The sequence below is a fragment of the Triticum urartu genome, chromosome 6 (assembly GCF_003073215.2).
Source record: "Triticum urartu cultivar G1812 chromosome 6, Tu2.1, whole genome shotgun sequence".
NCBI classification, from domain to species: Eukaryota; Viridiplantae; Streptophyta; class Magnoliopsida; order Poales; family Poaceae; genus Triticum; species Triticum urartu.
In genome coordinates, this window is record NC_053027.1 from 316,691,822 (window position 1) to 316,707,999 (window position 16,178).

Below are 16,178 nucleotides of genomic sequence, written 5' to 3' on the forward strand. Positions count from 1 at the left end.
GTAACCGGGATTCCGAGTCTGATCGGGTTGTCTTGGGAGAAGGAATATCCTTCGTTGACCGTGAGAGCTTGTGATGGGCTAAGTTGGGACACTCCTGCAGGGATTTGAATTTTCGAAAGTCGTTCCCGCGGTTATGGGCAGATAGGAATTTGTTAATGTCCGTTTGTATAAAACCTGAAACTTAACTTAATTAAAATGAATCAATAGCGTGTGTAGCCGTGATGGTCTCTTTTCGGCGGAGTCCGGGAAGAGAACATGGTCTCGTGTTATGCTTGAACGTAGGTTGTTCTAGGATCACTTCTTGATCATAGATTCTCGAACGTGCTTTGCCTTCTCTTCTCGCTCTCATTTGCGTATGTTAGCCACCATATATGCTAGTGCTTGCTGCAGCTCCACCTCATACCTTTTCCCCTACCTATAAGCTTAAATAGTCTTGATCGCGAGGGTGTGAGATTGCTGAGTCCCCGTGACTCACAGATTACTTCCAAAACCAGATGCAGGGACCGATGATACCATTCCAGAAGATGCGACTGAGCTCAAGTGGGAGTTCGATGAGGACTCACGATGTTACTACGTTTCCTTTCCAGACGATCAGTAGTGGAGCCCAGTTGGGGCGATCGGGGACATTATGCATTTGGGGTTGTCTTATTTTGGTTCCGTAGTCGGACCTTGATTGTATCTGGGTGATTGTAATGATATATTTATGCTATTGTGTGACGTGGCGATTGTAAGCCAACTATGTACCTCTTTTCTTATTCAGTACATGGGATGTGTAAAGATTACCCCTCTTGCGACATTGCCTTCAATGCGGTTATGCCTCTAAGTCGTGCTCTGACACATGGGAGATATAGCCGCATCGAGGGTGTTACATAACACCACCTCAAAAGCTAAGGGAGAATGGATTGAACTTTGAAATGCAAGATGAAGAATACTTGAGCTCCTCTGAAAAGAATTTCGATGAACACTTCGAGAAGGAATTAACTCCTTGATGAACCATCATGTAGAGCCTCCATGAAGAACTCCCGTAATAAAAGGATGATAACAAGAAAAAGAAGTTGAAAACACAAGGTGATTCCTTGAAATGATTTAGATGAATCTTCGCCATGATATAACCGAGAAAAACTTGGAACTCCGGAAAGAAAGATGAACAAATGAACTCAAGAATTTTGATGAACCTCCGGAATACGGAATTAATCATTTGGGTGAAACAAGAATATGAATTATGTTATGTGTATCCTTCACCAGTTTAAATTCATGACAAGCAACCGATTTGGCATACTACTTATTCTCGTAAAAAGGATAGACATAGCGCAAACTTGAGAAAGGTCTTCAACGAACCACCGGTAGGAATGGAAGAACGAATGAATCTGTATGATAACGAAGGAAGAGGAACTCTTGAACGAACCACCGTAAGAATTGAACAAGAAAGTAGAAAAAGCAAAATTCACCGGGAAGAATTGGAAAATGAATGAAGATACTTGCTAGGATTTAGATACATGAGAACGAAGAGATCATGAACTGATTAGAGGATATTTGAACGATGCACCGGTAAGATTTGAAGAACGGGAGCTAAAAGCTGGAATGAATAATTCTGAAGATGATGGGCTATGGAATCTAAAAGACTCTTGAATTGCTCCGTATGAGTGAAAAGAAATTCTCACAATCGAAATAATTATGAGAGGATGGCAGCAAGCTTGAACTACGCATCTCTAAGAGAACGGATAAGATTTGGAGGAAAAACTCTTCTTCGGTCTTCAAGTGTTGAGAATGACGATGAGAAACACCACCATGAATTGATGAGACACTTTGGAATGAAGAATGGAAAGGTTGAACCAACGACGAAAAGAATGTGAAAGATCTTGGAGAAGGCATTTGACCGATGATAACTCATTCTCACGTCAAACTTGGAAAAGAATTTGAGAGTAACTCCGGGAAGATTAGAAGAGTCAGGTAAGATCCTAGGAAAAGACCTGTGGGTTGGGACCCACTCAAAAGATACACCGTTGAACGATTTTAAAAGAGAGATTGCACCGGTTGAGTTAAATGGCTTGAATAAGGTAAGACCTCGAAATAGCTTGAAAGGATTACGAATAGAAACTTGAATCTTCTAGGATATCTTCAGCACTCCGGATAAACATGAATAACAAGAGGTGGATGATTAAGAAGTGCACTGGCATGAGAAAACATTTAAAACGAGGAAAGTAATATGATCAACAAAGCTTGAATTGAATCCACCAGAGAAGAAAAAGAATGAAGAATTATAGACTCGAAGCTTCCTTAGTATCTTCCTGAGAATCACCGAATAAGAACATTGAAGCAAAAGAATGAAGAGACTTTGTGTGAATAAAATGGATAGTTGATTTGAATATCTCTGAGTACTTGAAAAAAGGTGGGAGGGCGGGAAAACAAAAAAACTTGGGGACGGATGAAACAAACACCGTTGAGAAAACTTAGAGTTGATCTTGCGGATGTTGAAAATGATCGGATCCACTAGAACAGAAGCACATCGGTTGGAAAAGAATTGGTATGACAATCTCGATAAACAAGAAGGATTAGAATCCACATAGAAATATGAGGACATCGCTTAAGGAAGGTATGGAATCAACACTTAACTTCGAAGCAACTCGAATACCACAACTGAAAATAAAACAAAGGATTGGCTTGCAGAATAAGCCGGAAACAAACATATGATAGATCCCATATCATATCTTGTGTCTGTTGGAAAGATTATTCTAGGAGCTACTTGAATTCCCACTTATAAACTCCCGAAACTTTCTGGTTATGCAATCAGGTGTTGGGGATACAGGAGAAGCATAATATCTCACCCAAACTAACAATCCATACATCCAGCTGTATCCATCCTTCAACACATAACCAAGAAACCTTAGGAAATCATGTACATCAACCTTCAAAAAGCATCCGTTATACGAGTTATGGCAATACTCCCGAACTCCCGCCTCAGTACTGGGTGGCGTCGAGGTTATCTCACCAACAACTGCATAAAAGAGATTTTCGATGTCGGCGAAACTCAGGTATTCCAGAACTGCAGCGATAAAATTATGACGACAACACCTCGGAGCTCAACTCCTCGGGACACTGCCACAACCCCTAAATGTCAGGAGGCACCAAGAACAATGTTCTCGTCACAAGACTATCGGAACGATTCCAAGATACCCGCGTGATCCTAAGAAAAAAAATCATGAAATTTGAGGAGAGAAAAGTCAAAACTTCTACGTCAGGAGGCCTCACTAGAGCGATGAAGGGACTAAGGAGTAAAAAGAATCCTACTCTCCAATATATATAATCCTAAAACTCAAAACATTTTGTTCTAGACTCAACAACGTCAACGATTCGAAGTAAGGGGCTCCTAAGTCGGGGATGGCTCTGATTACCAACTTGTAACACCCACAATGCGGCTATATCTCCCATGTGTCGGGGCACGACTTAGAGGCATTGCCGCATGGTAATTTTGTCGCAAGAGGGGTAATCTTCGCACAATCTCATATATTGAATAAGAAAGGGATAAAGAGTCGGCTTACAATCGCCACTCACACCATACATAAATAATCCATACATCATCCAAATTACAATCGAAGGTCCAAGACGGAACCAAAATAAAGAAAGACAACCACAAATGCTAGATCCACGATCATCCCAACGGGGCTCCACTACTGATCATTCAGAAAAGAAACATAGCAATGAAAAGATCTTCATCGAGCTCCCACTTGAGCTCGGTTGCGTCACCTGTACTGGTATCATCGGCACCTGCAACTGTTTGGAAGTATCTGTGAGCCACGAGGACTCAGCAATCTCACACCCGCGAGATCAAGACTATTTAAGCTTATGGGTAGGATAGAGTAATGAGGTGGAGCTGCAGCAAGCACTAAGCATATATGGTGGCTAACATACGAAAATAAGAGCGAGAAGAGAAGCAACGCGACGGTCGAGAAGCTAGAAGTGATCCTGAAACTACTTACGTTCAATCATAACACAAGACCGTGTTCACTTCCCGGACTCCGCCGAGAAAAGACCATCGCGACTACACACGCGGTTGATGCATTTTAATTAAGTCAAGTGTCAAGTTCTCTACAACCGGATATTAACAAATTCCCATCTGCCACATAACCGTGGGCACGGCTCTCGAAAGTTTATACCCTGCAGGGGTGTCCCAACTTAGCCCATCACAAGCTCTCACGGTCAACGAAGGATATTCCTTCTTCCGAGAAGACCCGATCAGTCTCGAAATCCCGATTACAAGACATTTCGACAATGGTAAAACAAGACCAGCAAAGCCACCCGATATGCTGACAATCCCGATAGAAGTCGCACGTATCTCGTTCTCAGGGCAACACCGGATGAGACAAGCTACGAGTAAAACCAGACCTCGAGTTTCCCCGAGATGGCCCCGCAGGCGGCTCGGTTCTGACCAACGCTTAGAGAAGCACTGGCCCGGGGGGGTTAAAATAAAGATGACCCTCGGGTTGGCCAACCCAAGGGAAGGGTAATAGGTGGTTAGGAAAATGTAAAACCAAGGTTGGGCCTTGTTGCAGGAGTTTTATTCAAAGCGAACTGTCAAGGGGTTACCATAACACCCAACCGCGTAAGAAATGCAAAATCAAGGAACATAACACCGGTATGACGGAAACTAGGGCGGCAAGAGTGGAACAAAACACCAGGCATAAGGCCGAGCCTTCCACCCTTTACCAAGTATATAGATGCATTAATTAAATAAGAGATATTACAACATATTCATGTCCCAACATGGAACAAACTTCAGCTTCACCTGCAACTAACAACGCTATAAGAGGGGCTGAGCAAAAGCGGTAACATAACCAAACAATGATTTGCTAGGAAGGTGGGTTAGAGGCTTGACATGGCAATATGGGAGGCATGATATAACAAGTGGTAGGTAGCGCGACATAGTGATAGAACGAACAACTAGCAAGCAAAAATAGAAGTGATTTCGAGGGTATGGTCATCTTGCCTGAGATCCCGCAAGGAAGAAGAACGAGTCCATGAAGAAGACAAACGGACGAAGTCGAACGATTCCTCACAAACACGACGTTATCGGAACTAACCCAAAGAAGCAACACCGGAAAGAAGCAAAAAATATAGTAAACAACCATCACATAAGCATGGCATGATGCACAACCAAGTATGATGCATGTCCAGTTTAATGAAGCATGACATGGCAAAGTGCACAAACAATACTACAAATTAAGTGGAGCTCAATATGCAATGAGTTGCATATTGACGAAACACCACAACAATTATTTAGTTCTCCCTCGTTTAAGTACTCAACAAAATTAAATGTTGGTTAGCATGGCAAGGGGTGAAACATAATAAAACTATACTATCTAAGCAATTTAAATGAGGCCGGAACAACAAGCAACAAGTCCGGAAAAATCCTCATGTGCAATTTATGGATTTGGTACTGTTCTGCCCTAAACCATATTTTAGAGTTGTTAAACATGCAAGATGAGTGCACCATGTTAAACTAGGCATTTTTCTACCCCATTTACATATAAAGTTTATTTAAAATGGAGCTACGGTTATTTAGTTATGAATTAAATCATTTTAGCAAGTTATTTAAGCAAATTTAAACAAACAGCATTTTAAACATTTTAAACATGGATGAAAGTGACATATTATGAAACTAGATGAATTTATAAGCATTTTTCATGTTTACAACATTTTAATCCGATGAACGGTTAGTGAGTTATTATATGCATGAACTCTAGGGACTTTTTTGTAAAACGGCGTCCTCTGGAATAATTAGGAAATTCGCAGACGTGAACAAAACTAAACAGGCCGAAACTTGAACTGGCCCAACAGGTGGAAAAAAAGGAGGGCGCTGGAGCTGGCCTCACCATGGGCCTTCGCCCGTTCGGTGCAGGAGCTGGCTGGAGTTTTGAAGCCCACGCAACTGATGTGTGCACGGCTTGGTGCGGTTTGGTTAACGCGAGGCGGCAGCGCTCGCTCGAGGAGCAGAGGAACAGGGGCACGTCGATGACGCTCCAGCTTGGCTCAGGCGGCAGGGAGCGGAGTGGTGGCAAGCTGGGGAGGTCCATGGAGGCGCGGCGGGGCTGACGGAGGCTGGCCGGACCTAGCCGTTCCGAGGTCAGGCGGCGGAGCTTGCCTCCTGCAGGAGCAAGGCAACGGCGACGCTGCTCCTACGGCTTGGACGGGCGGCCTGCGGCAGTTTGCGAGAGACGACGACGGGGAGGCGCAGAGGACGCGAGGAGGTCGCAGGGTAGGCCGGCGAGGCAGGGGAACTTGGCGCGGCAGCGGCGAAGGCGAGGGCAACCAGATCCCGGGGCGGAGGAAGCAGAGGACGAAGGCGGAATTGGCGTGAGGCCCTGGCGACGGGGCGTGATGCAGGGAAGGCAGACGAGGTGGACTTGGTGGCGACATCGCTTCGGGCAAACTCCGTTCGTTCCATGGCAGAGAAGAAAAAGAACGAGAGAGAGAGATCGAGATGTGAGAGGAGGAGAAAGGCAAAAAGGGAGGAAGGAAGGGAGAGGAAGACAACGAGGGGTCCTGATGGCTGCTGCTGCACGCCAGCAACGGCTGGCGCTTGGCGATGGTCGGACATGGCGGTGGGGCGGCCATGGGAGGATCTTGGCGGCACGGGGCTTCGCGGCTGCGCTCCGGTAGTGGTTGGCGTGAGGAGCATCAGGGAGCTTGGGCGCTGGTGCGGGAGCAGAGGTGCTCGGTGGGGATTGGTCGGCTGGGGAAAACGAGGAAGGAAGGAGGCGCAGGTTGGTGGGTTTTGGATCAGGAGGAGATTGGTGGGATGGGGATCGAGGGGAGACGACTGGCCTGTGGGTGACTACGAGATGGATCTGGTAAGATCACGAGGTGGAAGGAGAGACCCGGTGGAGTGGCGGCGCGGATTGGACAGGGGTGGATCCCTAGAAATTAGGTTTTGGTCTGATTTGGAAAGAGGTGGACTATTTATAGGGACAAAAAGAAGTAGGTTTGGACCCTCCGATCGAAATTGGACGGTCGAGAATAAATAGGTTTGGAAGTCCAATTAAGAAAAAGGAGATGTTTTATAGATGTTTGGGGATGATCCAGACACAACGGTAGCGACAGTCCGGGACGGGTTCGAGACAGCTTTCAGACGCGCGAGGGGGTCGATGCACTGTGCAAAGAGGGTTTGACGGACAAGGTCAAGTGTGTGGTTGGACTGAGAAGAAAGAGGAGGAAAGCAACCCGGCAACCATTTCCGGAGACCGGAAACGTCCGATGTTTGACCGACTATAATGCCGCTATAGTTATCCGTTGGGGCATCAAACGGTCTCCGAATGCAATGAAATCTGGCAAGCGGTCTACTGACAATCTAACAACACTGCATGCCAACTTTCATCCCATTCCGAGAATATTTTCTGGCCAGTTATAAAATAATATTTCGGACGTCGGCGGGCGCGTGCAAGTGTCTGGGCTTAGAACGGACAAGGGACGGAACTGGGGAACCGGACAGATGCAAGTTTTGAAAAACATGATGATGCAATGCACATGATGACATGGCAAGATGCAACACACAAGCAAATGACAAGGCAACAACAGCGAATAACTAGAAGACACCTGACGCAACGGTCTCGGGGCGTTACAATTATTGACTCCAGTGCAAGTGGGAGTCTGTAAGAAATATGCCCTAGAGGCAATAATGAATGTTATCATTTATTTTCATGTTTGTGATTATGTTTATATTCCATGCTATAACTTCAATGGTCCTTGAGTTCGTATATCCATGAAGTCCAAGAGAAAAATTCATATGCACATGTGGAATAATAAATGGTAAAATGTATTCCCAGTCATTCATCTAAGACTAGCTCAAGTGTTGCATCATGATTATGTTTTCCTGATTATAGGCATGTCTATACCGGTAACTTTGTGGATACAATCTTAGAAGAACACTTGTGTTGACTCGACCCAATTGATTGTTATGCTATGAGATACATTTATCACAAGTTGATGGTAAATAACACATGGAAAGTTAACGTTTGCATAATTTCTTAGAGCATGAGAGTATCAAGTTTTTTCATGCTTGCTTCATGAAGTTTAGGGTTCGTTAAACGTCATCGTAACAGGGTGGCTATTACGGCGGCTTACAGTTTCATGGAAAAGTATGACAAGAGACTAGATAGCTCAAGACTGGGATTTGCTTCTCCAACGATAGAGATATTCTTTGGGACCTCTTAGTGCTAATGTATCCATCATCGTCTGGCTAGACACGGTGTGATTTGATCACAGGGATGCCAGAACATGGGAAAAAGATCAAAATTGGTAACGAGGAAACTGGCATAGTGAACATGTTGTTGATTCACCGGGATGCCAATAAATCTCACCTCAAATTTTTGTAACATATCAGGAAGCAACAAGAATATCATTCAGTAACTACATATTCACTCGAATATTTATTCTTGTGGGTACAGGAGTCAATATGGATGTTTACGGTTCCGCTATTGATCATTGAACGGAAGGGGTTCAGATCATGTCCATGCTTCACTGAAACTACAAGGTCACACACTTAAGGGTCATCTATATGCCAAATATTAGACACAGAGTTCAAGAGAAAGTCACCGAAGAAGTTTCGAAGACACTAAAAATGTTTCAGAGATAAAATCAAAAGTGTTTGGGAGAAACCAAAAATTGTTTCATGAAAACCATCATACCTGAAATGTTTTGGTCAATGTTTGGCTGGAGGGTGCCGGAAATGTTTAGGCACTGCCCGAAAGTTTCTGGAGGGAACGCACGCAAAAAAGCATCTTGTCCCAGCGTGGATGAACACCCCACGAATCGTGGGAGTGCTTTATGGGAAACCCCCCTTTTGGTGGCTTTTGGTTGGGTGGGAAAGCCACCCCTTGGGGCTTTATCCCACATTTGGTGGAGCATGTTTGGGAGTTTTATCCGACTTTTGGTGGGTTGCTTTTTGGCCTCCCTTCACCCCTTGTTCACGCTATAGATAGAGATGGAGAGGGCTCTCCATTTCATCCAAGTTTCTCACCACAAACGCATGCAATGATTTGCCTTCCTTTTTCTCCCTTCATGAAATAGTTCTGTACTGCCGCAAGACTGTCCAGTCTCCTATAGGAATTAGTTTTGGACGGTGATGCCCTACGGGATAGGTGACACCGGATGTGTGCAACCCAATAGAAAGATCGTGTGTTCGACCTTCTGTTCAAGGGACTGTTCGAGGCCTTTTCGGAGGACTGTCCAAGGAGCAGTCTAGAGCCCTGTTCGTGGGACCGTTCGAGGGAGAAAATCCTCGCGGTTAGGAGGTTGTAAATTCTTAGTTGTAAGGATCTGTATCGATGATTTTCACCAACTCTACTTTCATTGCGCTACAAGTTGGTAACGATCAAATCAAACCTTGTAAATCTTCGTAGTGGTCCTGGGTTCGTACGTAGGATGGGATTTTTTTTCCGGCTACATTACCCTACAGACGGAGCTTACTACCTCCACAATAGAAAGACAGGGTGAATCACAAAGCGTGTGTTGAACGTCGTCTAGCTGTGTCTTTTTTATACATAAATTTTCATTTTTAGCATAAACTGTTTCCAAGTTTTAGCGTCAATATTTCAGCTCGATCTAGAATAACTTGGTGAACAAAGGAAACTTTCCATGTTCCCATAATGATTTGCTATTTTTAGCGTCAATGTTTTAGCTCGATCTAGAATAACTTGGTGAATAAAGGAAACTTTCCATGTTCCCATAATGGTTTGCTATTTCATGCGTTAAAAACTTGAACACCCTGTGATAACAAAGAGGTCGGAACAAACGTATCCCTTTGCTCATCGGACTGGGGGTAGACACCCCGCATAGTGGACCTCCCAGCAGTCCGCACAGAGGCTGCATCATAAGTTCCCTCTCTCTGTTCGGACCCAGGGGCTGCTTCATCCTTACCGACCCCTGAGCACCAGGCTGCATCAAACTTAAGAGCATCTCCAGCCATTCGGCCATTCGGCCCCTCAGGATGTTGAAAAAGAACCATCTAGGGGCGAACTGGCGCATGCTTAACGCATGGGGCGATTGCATTCCCAGTCGACGCCCCGGACCAACGCGTGGGGGCGATTGCATTTTCAGTCACCACCAAAATCGTGTGAAATGGGCGATGTTTCATTTACAAAATTGTACACATTCGGCGATCTGCACAAACTCGACGAAACTTCATTGAAATTTGTACAGAAACAGATAAACATGCAAACTACGCCTACTACTACGCCAAACTACGCCTAGCCCTGCTCGCCGCGGCCATCGCCGCCATCTACATGCCAAGGAGCCTGTAGAAACGGGTGTAGTCGTCGTCGTCGCGTGGTGGGGGGTTGGACGGCCCGGCCTCGTCCTCCTCGTCGCTGTCGAGGACGATGGCGCCACCCTCCTCGCGTCCGCGGCGACGGGCCTAGAGCTCCACGTATTCCCGGCGCTGGCGGAGCACCTGATCGCGGACATAGTCCTCCCTTGCCCACTTGACGACGGCCGCGTCGTCGAAGGCGGCCATGTCCGCGTGCTCCGGATTCACGGGGAGCAGCCCCGGCTGGGGCTTCGGCCGGACCAGGCGGAGGGAGCGCGGGGAGGGGCGGGCACCCTCGTTGATGACGAGCGCGCCGCTACGGGTGCGGCGCCGAAGCGGCGTCTCCTCCGGCTCTGGGTTGACGGGCTGGAGCGCCGACGAGCCGGAGGAGAGCGAGCCGGAGCCCGACGACGAGGACGTCCCCGGCTCCATTCGCCGCGACGTCCAGGAGCTGCCACGACGGCGAGAGAAGGATGGCCGCGGCGGGTACTCGAGGCGCGGCGTGTTGCCGGTCTCGATGTGGTCGAGGACGGCCTCGAGGATGCGGCCGTGCACGCCCCACCATTCGCGCCGCCCGTCGGCGTTGAGGCGTCCGCGGGGCATGATGCCGTTGGTGGAGGCGATCTGATCTTCACGCCGGCGTTCAAAGTACGTCGTCCACAGCGTGTGGCTGTCGTCGGCGTACCTCGGCTCGTTCCGCTGCTCCTCCATCAGCGACGAGCGGATGCGGGCGATCTCAGCTCGTCGTGTCGCCCCTTCGGGCACCGGCGGCACCGGGACGTCGCCGGCGCTCAGCTTCCACGACCCCGGCACACACATGTCCGGGGGCGCACGCACCTCCGGCTCTTGGAGATGGCGGCGACCGAAGCCGTTCGCCGCCGCGCCGTTGCCTGAGAACCTCTCAGCCATTTGCTCTTCGGCGGGATGGGGGGGTCGGCTTTGCGTAGCGATGTGAGGCGAAGTGTGCAGCTGTGGCGTTCACCGGCGGGGATCGGCTTTTATAGCCACGGCCGGGCGGCGAGAGCCTGCATGCCGAGCGACGCGTGGCAGCAGCTGGCGGGACGCGCGTCGGTGCCACCTTCACTACACCGCCCGTGAGGTATCAATGGAGGCTGACCGACGCGACAGCGCGACAGCCTTGGCATTCATTCTCGCAGGAACCGAGGCGATGAGGACGAAGCGGCGTCTCGCTGACGCAGCGGGCCCATCACCATTCACGCCAAAAACGCGTTCCTCGGCGTCCCGAGGCGTCCCCCAGTGCGCCGGGTTCGGCCTGGGTCCGCCGGCGCCAGTTTCGGCCCAAATTGACAAAAAACAAGCTCCTAGAGACACGACTGGTCTGATTTTCGCCCGCCGACACCGAAAAAATGCCTGAGAAAAGCCTGTTGGGGACGCGGCTCTAAAAACACATACCAATGGTCCCTCCAGGGGGAGTAACCAAATGAAAAGCCGGAGGCAGAATAACTTCTGGTCTGCCCGTACCCCAATAAAAAATAATAGAAAACAATAAGACCTCAGGTTGTGAAAACACCCTTCTACGGTTCTACCAGCCAATGAACGGGCATCCCCTACAGACTGTCCACCACACGTATACCAACGGCCCCATGGCCCACAACCATACGACGATAGCAACGATGAGGAGTAGGCTCAGCTAGGCGAAAGCCTAAGCTTGGAGAGATTCATTTCCCTCGGACTAGTCACAATGGCAGTAACTTAACTAGTAACATCACACATTTCAATATAAGAATGCTTATGTGGCAACTAATTAATAAAGAGAAAGGGGTTTGTGATAACTTAGCTAGTTATTGTAACATCACACATTTGAAGACATAATGAGTCTATAGTCTAATAAATAAACTCTTTTATGATACCACTCATATGTTCAGAGGCGGAGCTAGACTTATTCAAGGGTATGCAATGCATACCCAACAATTTTGGCAAAAGGGAATCAGTATATATGTCCATACATACATATATATGCATGATAGCAGTCTTTTCACGTGTAGAACTCAGGAAAAAACGAAATGCATAGCCATCCCGTACCCTCCCGCTTCATTCTTACCCGTCTGGGCCTAAGTATTAGCTTGGGCTGCTATCGGATCAATATACCAGCCCTGCCTCTTGAACTCCTGCTATATCCCAATATCTCGCCTTGTCCTCAACAAGCATGGCGCATGCAGCACACTCCACATCAACAACGCAACATACCGTAATTATGTGAGCTTTTCATCTGGATTTCTTATTTTTGAGAACATAGAATGATCTTTAATATATTGATTGATTTTCTTTCAGAATAATTTTATTAGCTAATTCATTGTAGTCTGTTGCATTCAATCGGATTTAAGCACCAATTTGCATTTGTTCAGTTAACACTTGAGAGAGGAGCTAAATTGACTTGGCAGTTGGCAGTGATATTGGAATTGTAGACTATAGTGTTAAACTATATTTTTCTCATTATTTTCAAAATGCCACTAGACTGTTCGAGATTGTTTCTAGAAAGACAATTTATAGTTCATCATGGACATCGTGAACTTTCATGTCATATTATTATATGATACAAAAAAAATATAGCTTCGCATACCCATGTAAAAAATCCTGGCTCCGCCACTGCATATGTTACTACCCACTATGGAGGTAGTAACATAGACTAGTAACATCGGCAAGTTACTACTCTATGTTACTCCCCACTGTGAGTAGTCTCAATTATCCTTGCATTCATATTTTGTTTTTCTTCTTTTGATTCATTTTCTTTTCGTTTGCATGTTTATTTTCAGTTCGCATAATAAAAGTGAAAGTAGACTTTTAGTTTGCTTTTGGAAACTCTCTTTGGGGTGGCGTCTTTTGTAAGTTCTCAGTATTGGTTGTGGCTAGTGATTGAAAATGGGAAGAACGGATGGAAGCATGACTTGAGAGAAAGAGCAGAATCAGCGTAAGTAGTATAACATATCCATTTTCACTTTTCTCACAAATATAAATAACATAATATTTTTATTTGGATTGTTGCACCTAAGTCCGCTCCTTATGCTAGTAGAATAACATATAGTTCTATTTTACGTTGCAAGTCTGGTTAGTGTAACTTTGATGCATAGCTTCACATTGATTTTATTTTTTTAAAAGAAAAAGAAGGGAGAGAAAGCAATGTTTTGAAAGAAAACTTAGGTGTAAAAACTTCTGAAGAGAACTAGCATGTGAAGCACTCAACTCAAGAACAGCTTATTTCGATTGACTCGATAATATTTTCGGATAGAATTGTCTAGAGGCATAGAAGTTAATAGTGATTGAGATTCTTGCATGCCAAAATTTGTCTCCCCAAGTGCAAAATGTTGCTTTATCCGCATTACTGACATGTATGCTAAATATTGATTTATGTGTGTTAATGCGTTACCTTATCTCGCCTCCCAGGAATTTTCAAAAGAGTAGTCCCATCTCCTATGCAAAGCGAAGTCAGATATATAAGCATAAGAGACATTAAGCCTAACAACAAATAACCTTAGTCACAACTAAGCATGGATGATTTGTTCTAACAACAAACCAAGCATGGATTATTATTTTTAACAACAAACTAAGCATGGATTATTATTTCTAACAACAAACTAAGCATGGATTATTATTTCTAACAACAAACATGGATGGGCCATAAAAGAGTAGGTTAACTAACAAACATAATCTAGCATTCCACATTTAGGTTTTCCAATTATGCAATGCCAAAAGTGAACCAAACAACAGTTCAGTTTACATCATCCCATGGAAACACCTACTTCCTTCGATCCAAAACCTAGCTCTTTTAGGAGAGGACAGGGTCTTCAATATGGTGATTGGACCAATAATTTTTGCAAAAAGTGTTTATGTCACGTACAAAAAAATTACATTATAAACTACTCCCTCCGTTCGGAATTACTTGTCTTGGAAATGGATGTATCTAGAACTAAAATATGTCTAGATACATCCATTTCTGCGACAAGTAATTCCGAACGGAGGGAGTACATGTCATGACAAATCTAGAAATATCAGCTGATGTTACAGATGCTGGTAGTTCTACCTTTATAGATGGTCAGACTTAGAAATGTTTGACTAGTAAAATTCTACTCCCTCTGTCCCATAATGTAAGATGTTTTTTGACACTAAACATCGGGACGGAGGGAATAGAAGACTTACATTTTAGATTAGTAGTAGTACATAAAGACAGACAGCTATCACTAAACTCTTCGGGCTGATCACCACTCACCTAAACATAGGTTCCACACCTCCACCATAGAACCAAAACTGCCCACCTCTCAAACAGCTCATGCCTCGGACCCATCCTTCCTCCAAAGATTACCAAATCCATTGCGAGCTATCCTCCAAAGTAACACACCAGCTCAATTTATGTTGAGCTACTTTTGAAGGCATTTGGCACATTAGAGGCTAAAATTCTTAATTGGATTCAAACTCAATGCACCACAATTATCGAAACCAGATGCAGTGCAGCAACCACACATACCCTCCTTCTGAGTGCAGGTTCACATCCTCTGCATATTGCCCGACAGCGTTGCATCTAAGATCCGCTCCTTGAACTCATCATCGCTGCTCTTGAGCATTTCCTTTAGTGACATATCAACGCCCCTCAGCCTCAATGCTTCGTGCCTCGGCATGATCCTCCCCTCCAAGCTGAACGCGAAGTAGTGTGGGAACTCGGTGAGCTCCGCGGCTGGGTCCATGCCCATGCCGTCGGCGAGGAACTTGAGCTTGGGCGTGAGGTTGGTCTCGATACCATAGGAGAGAATGGCGGGGGCGCGGCGAATAATGGTGCAGATGGCGCGGTCTGGGAGCCCCGTGGCTTTGCCAAGGAAGAGGAGCTTGGGGAGGAGTGTGCGGTCGACGGAGAAAGCGAGAAGCAGGGCAGCAGCGAGCGGAAGGGGTCTCCGTCGCAGGGAAACGCGGTGGCGAAGGAAGTAAAGCGCGGGGCGGAGGGTGTCCGGGATGGACGCGGCGAGGAGGCGAGGGGAACGGACCACCGCGGCGCGGAGGAGAGGAGGGGGTAGCGGCGCGGCGGCGGAGAGGAAGCGGAGGGACTCCTCAGGAGGAGAGGTGAGGAGCGACGGGAATGCCGAGAAGACGCGGGAGGCGTCGCCGGCGGAGAGTCCGTGTGAGAGGAGGAGGCGGAGGGAGGCATGGAGAAGCGCGAGCGGCGCGGAGCGGAGCTCAGGATGAAGGGCGAGGAGCGGGAACGGGTCGAGATGGAGCTCGGCCGAGAGGAAGTGGAGCTTGCGGCGGAACTCCACACCGCCGCCTCCGGCGAGGCGGGCGGGCAGGATTTGGGCGGGATGCGGAGGCGGAGGCGGGAGGCGCGTGTGGGCGAGCATCACGGGGCCAGAGTTTGGGTTTCTGGGAGGCGAGTTATCCACTGAACTGGTGCGTTTCTTTCTATATTACTTTTGAGGTAGGCCCCCACTCCCCAGTGTGTGTGTGTGTTTTGAGGGGCTGCTGTGTTTGCTGGGCGCTGGTCGGCCGGCCCAAATATCGGCTGGCCGGCCAGTAGCCCTCCGGTTCACCTTATAATAGCCGTCAGATTAAAACTTGTCAGCAGCAAAGATGAGCGCTAAGATGAAATTCAAGCATTGGACCGGCCCAAGACACAACCTCGCCCCCGGCTTGGCTTACTGGGCCAGAATGGATCCATTAGCTTGTATTTAAACCTGTAAGCGATAAGAACGAGGTGGCGACGGCTAAACGGATAGGTGTTGCGTGTGTGATGTGTGCTCCTGCGTGAGCTGCTTTCCTCCTTTTCCCCTCTCGCCTTCAAGCTTGTAGCTCTGATCCATGGATGCGGCCTAATACAAACCCTAGACCTCACAATCTGGTATCAGAGCCGTCCTTCCCTTAGCCACCTTCCGCTCTG

The 16,178-nt window shown here is 46.9% G+C and overlaps 1 protein-coding gene across 6 annotated transcripts; it reads right to left on the reverse strand.

The window, feature by feature from the left end:
- Positions 1 to 3,505: 3,505 nt before the first annotated feature.
- LOC125513356 (transcription termination factor MTEF1, chloroplastic-like) lies at positions 3,506 to 15,694 on the reverse strand. 6 transcript variants are annotated; one of them, XR_007285876.1, is made up of 3 exons: positions 14,781 to 15,694; positions 13,686 to 13,729; positions 3,506 to 3,771 (listed from the first exon to the last, which is right to left on the reverse strand). XR_007285876.1 is itself a non-coding variant. In XM_048678452.1 (2 exons), the coding sequence occupies exon 1, from the start codon at positions 15,640 to 15,642 to the stop codon at positions 14,800 to 14,802; it is 843 nt and encodes a 280-aa protein (XP_048534409.1). In that variant the 5' UTR covers positions 15,643 to 15,694; the 3' UTR covers positions 14,291 to 14,633; positions 14,781 to 14,799. The 6 variants fall into 6 exon arrangements, 1 of the variants encoding a protein (XP_048534409.1); XR_007285874.1 differs by having other exon boundaries at positions 14,526 to 15,694; XR_007285878.1 differs by lacking the exon at positions 3,506 to 3,771 and adding an exon at positions 12,070 to 12,484.
- Between the last annotated feature and the right edge of the window lie 484 nt (positions 15,695 to 16,178).

What these genes read in the sequence shown, in the direction of transcription:
- LOC125513356 (XM_048678452.1), bottom strand. Translation starts at nt 15,642, where the DNA reads ATGCTCGCCCACACGCGCCTCCCGCCTCCGCCTCCGCATCCCGCCCAA.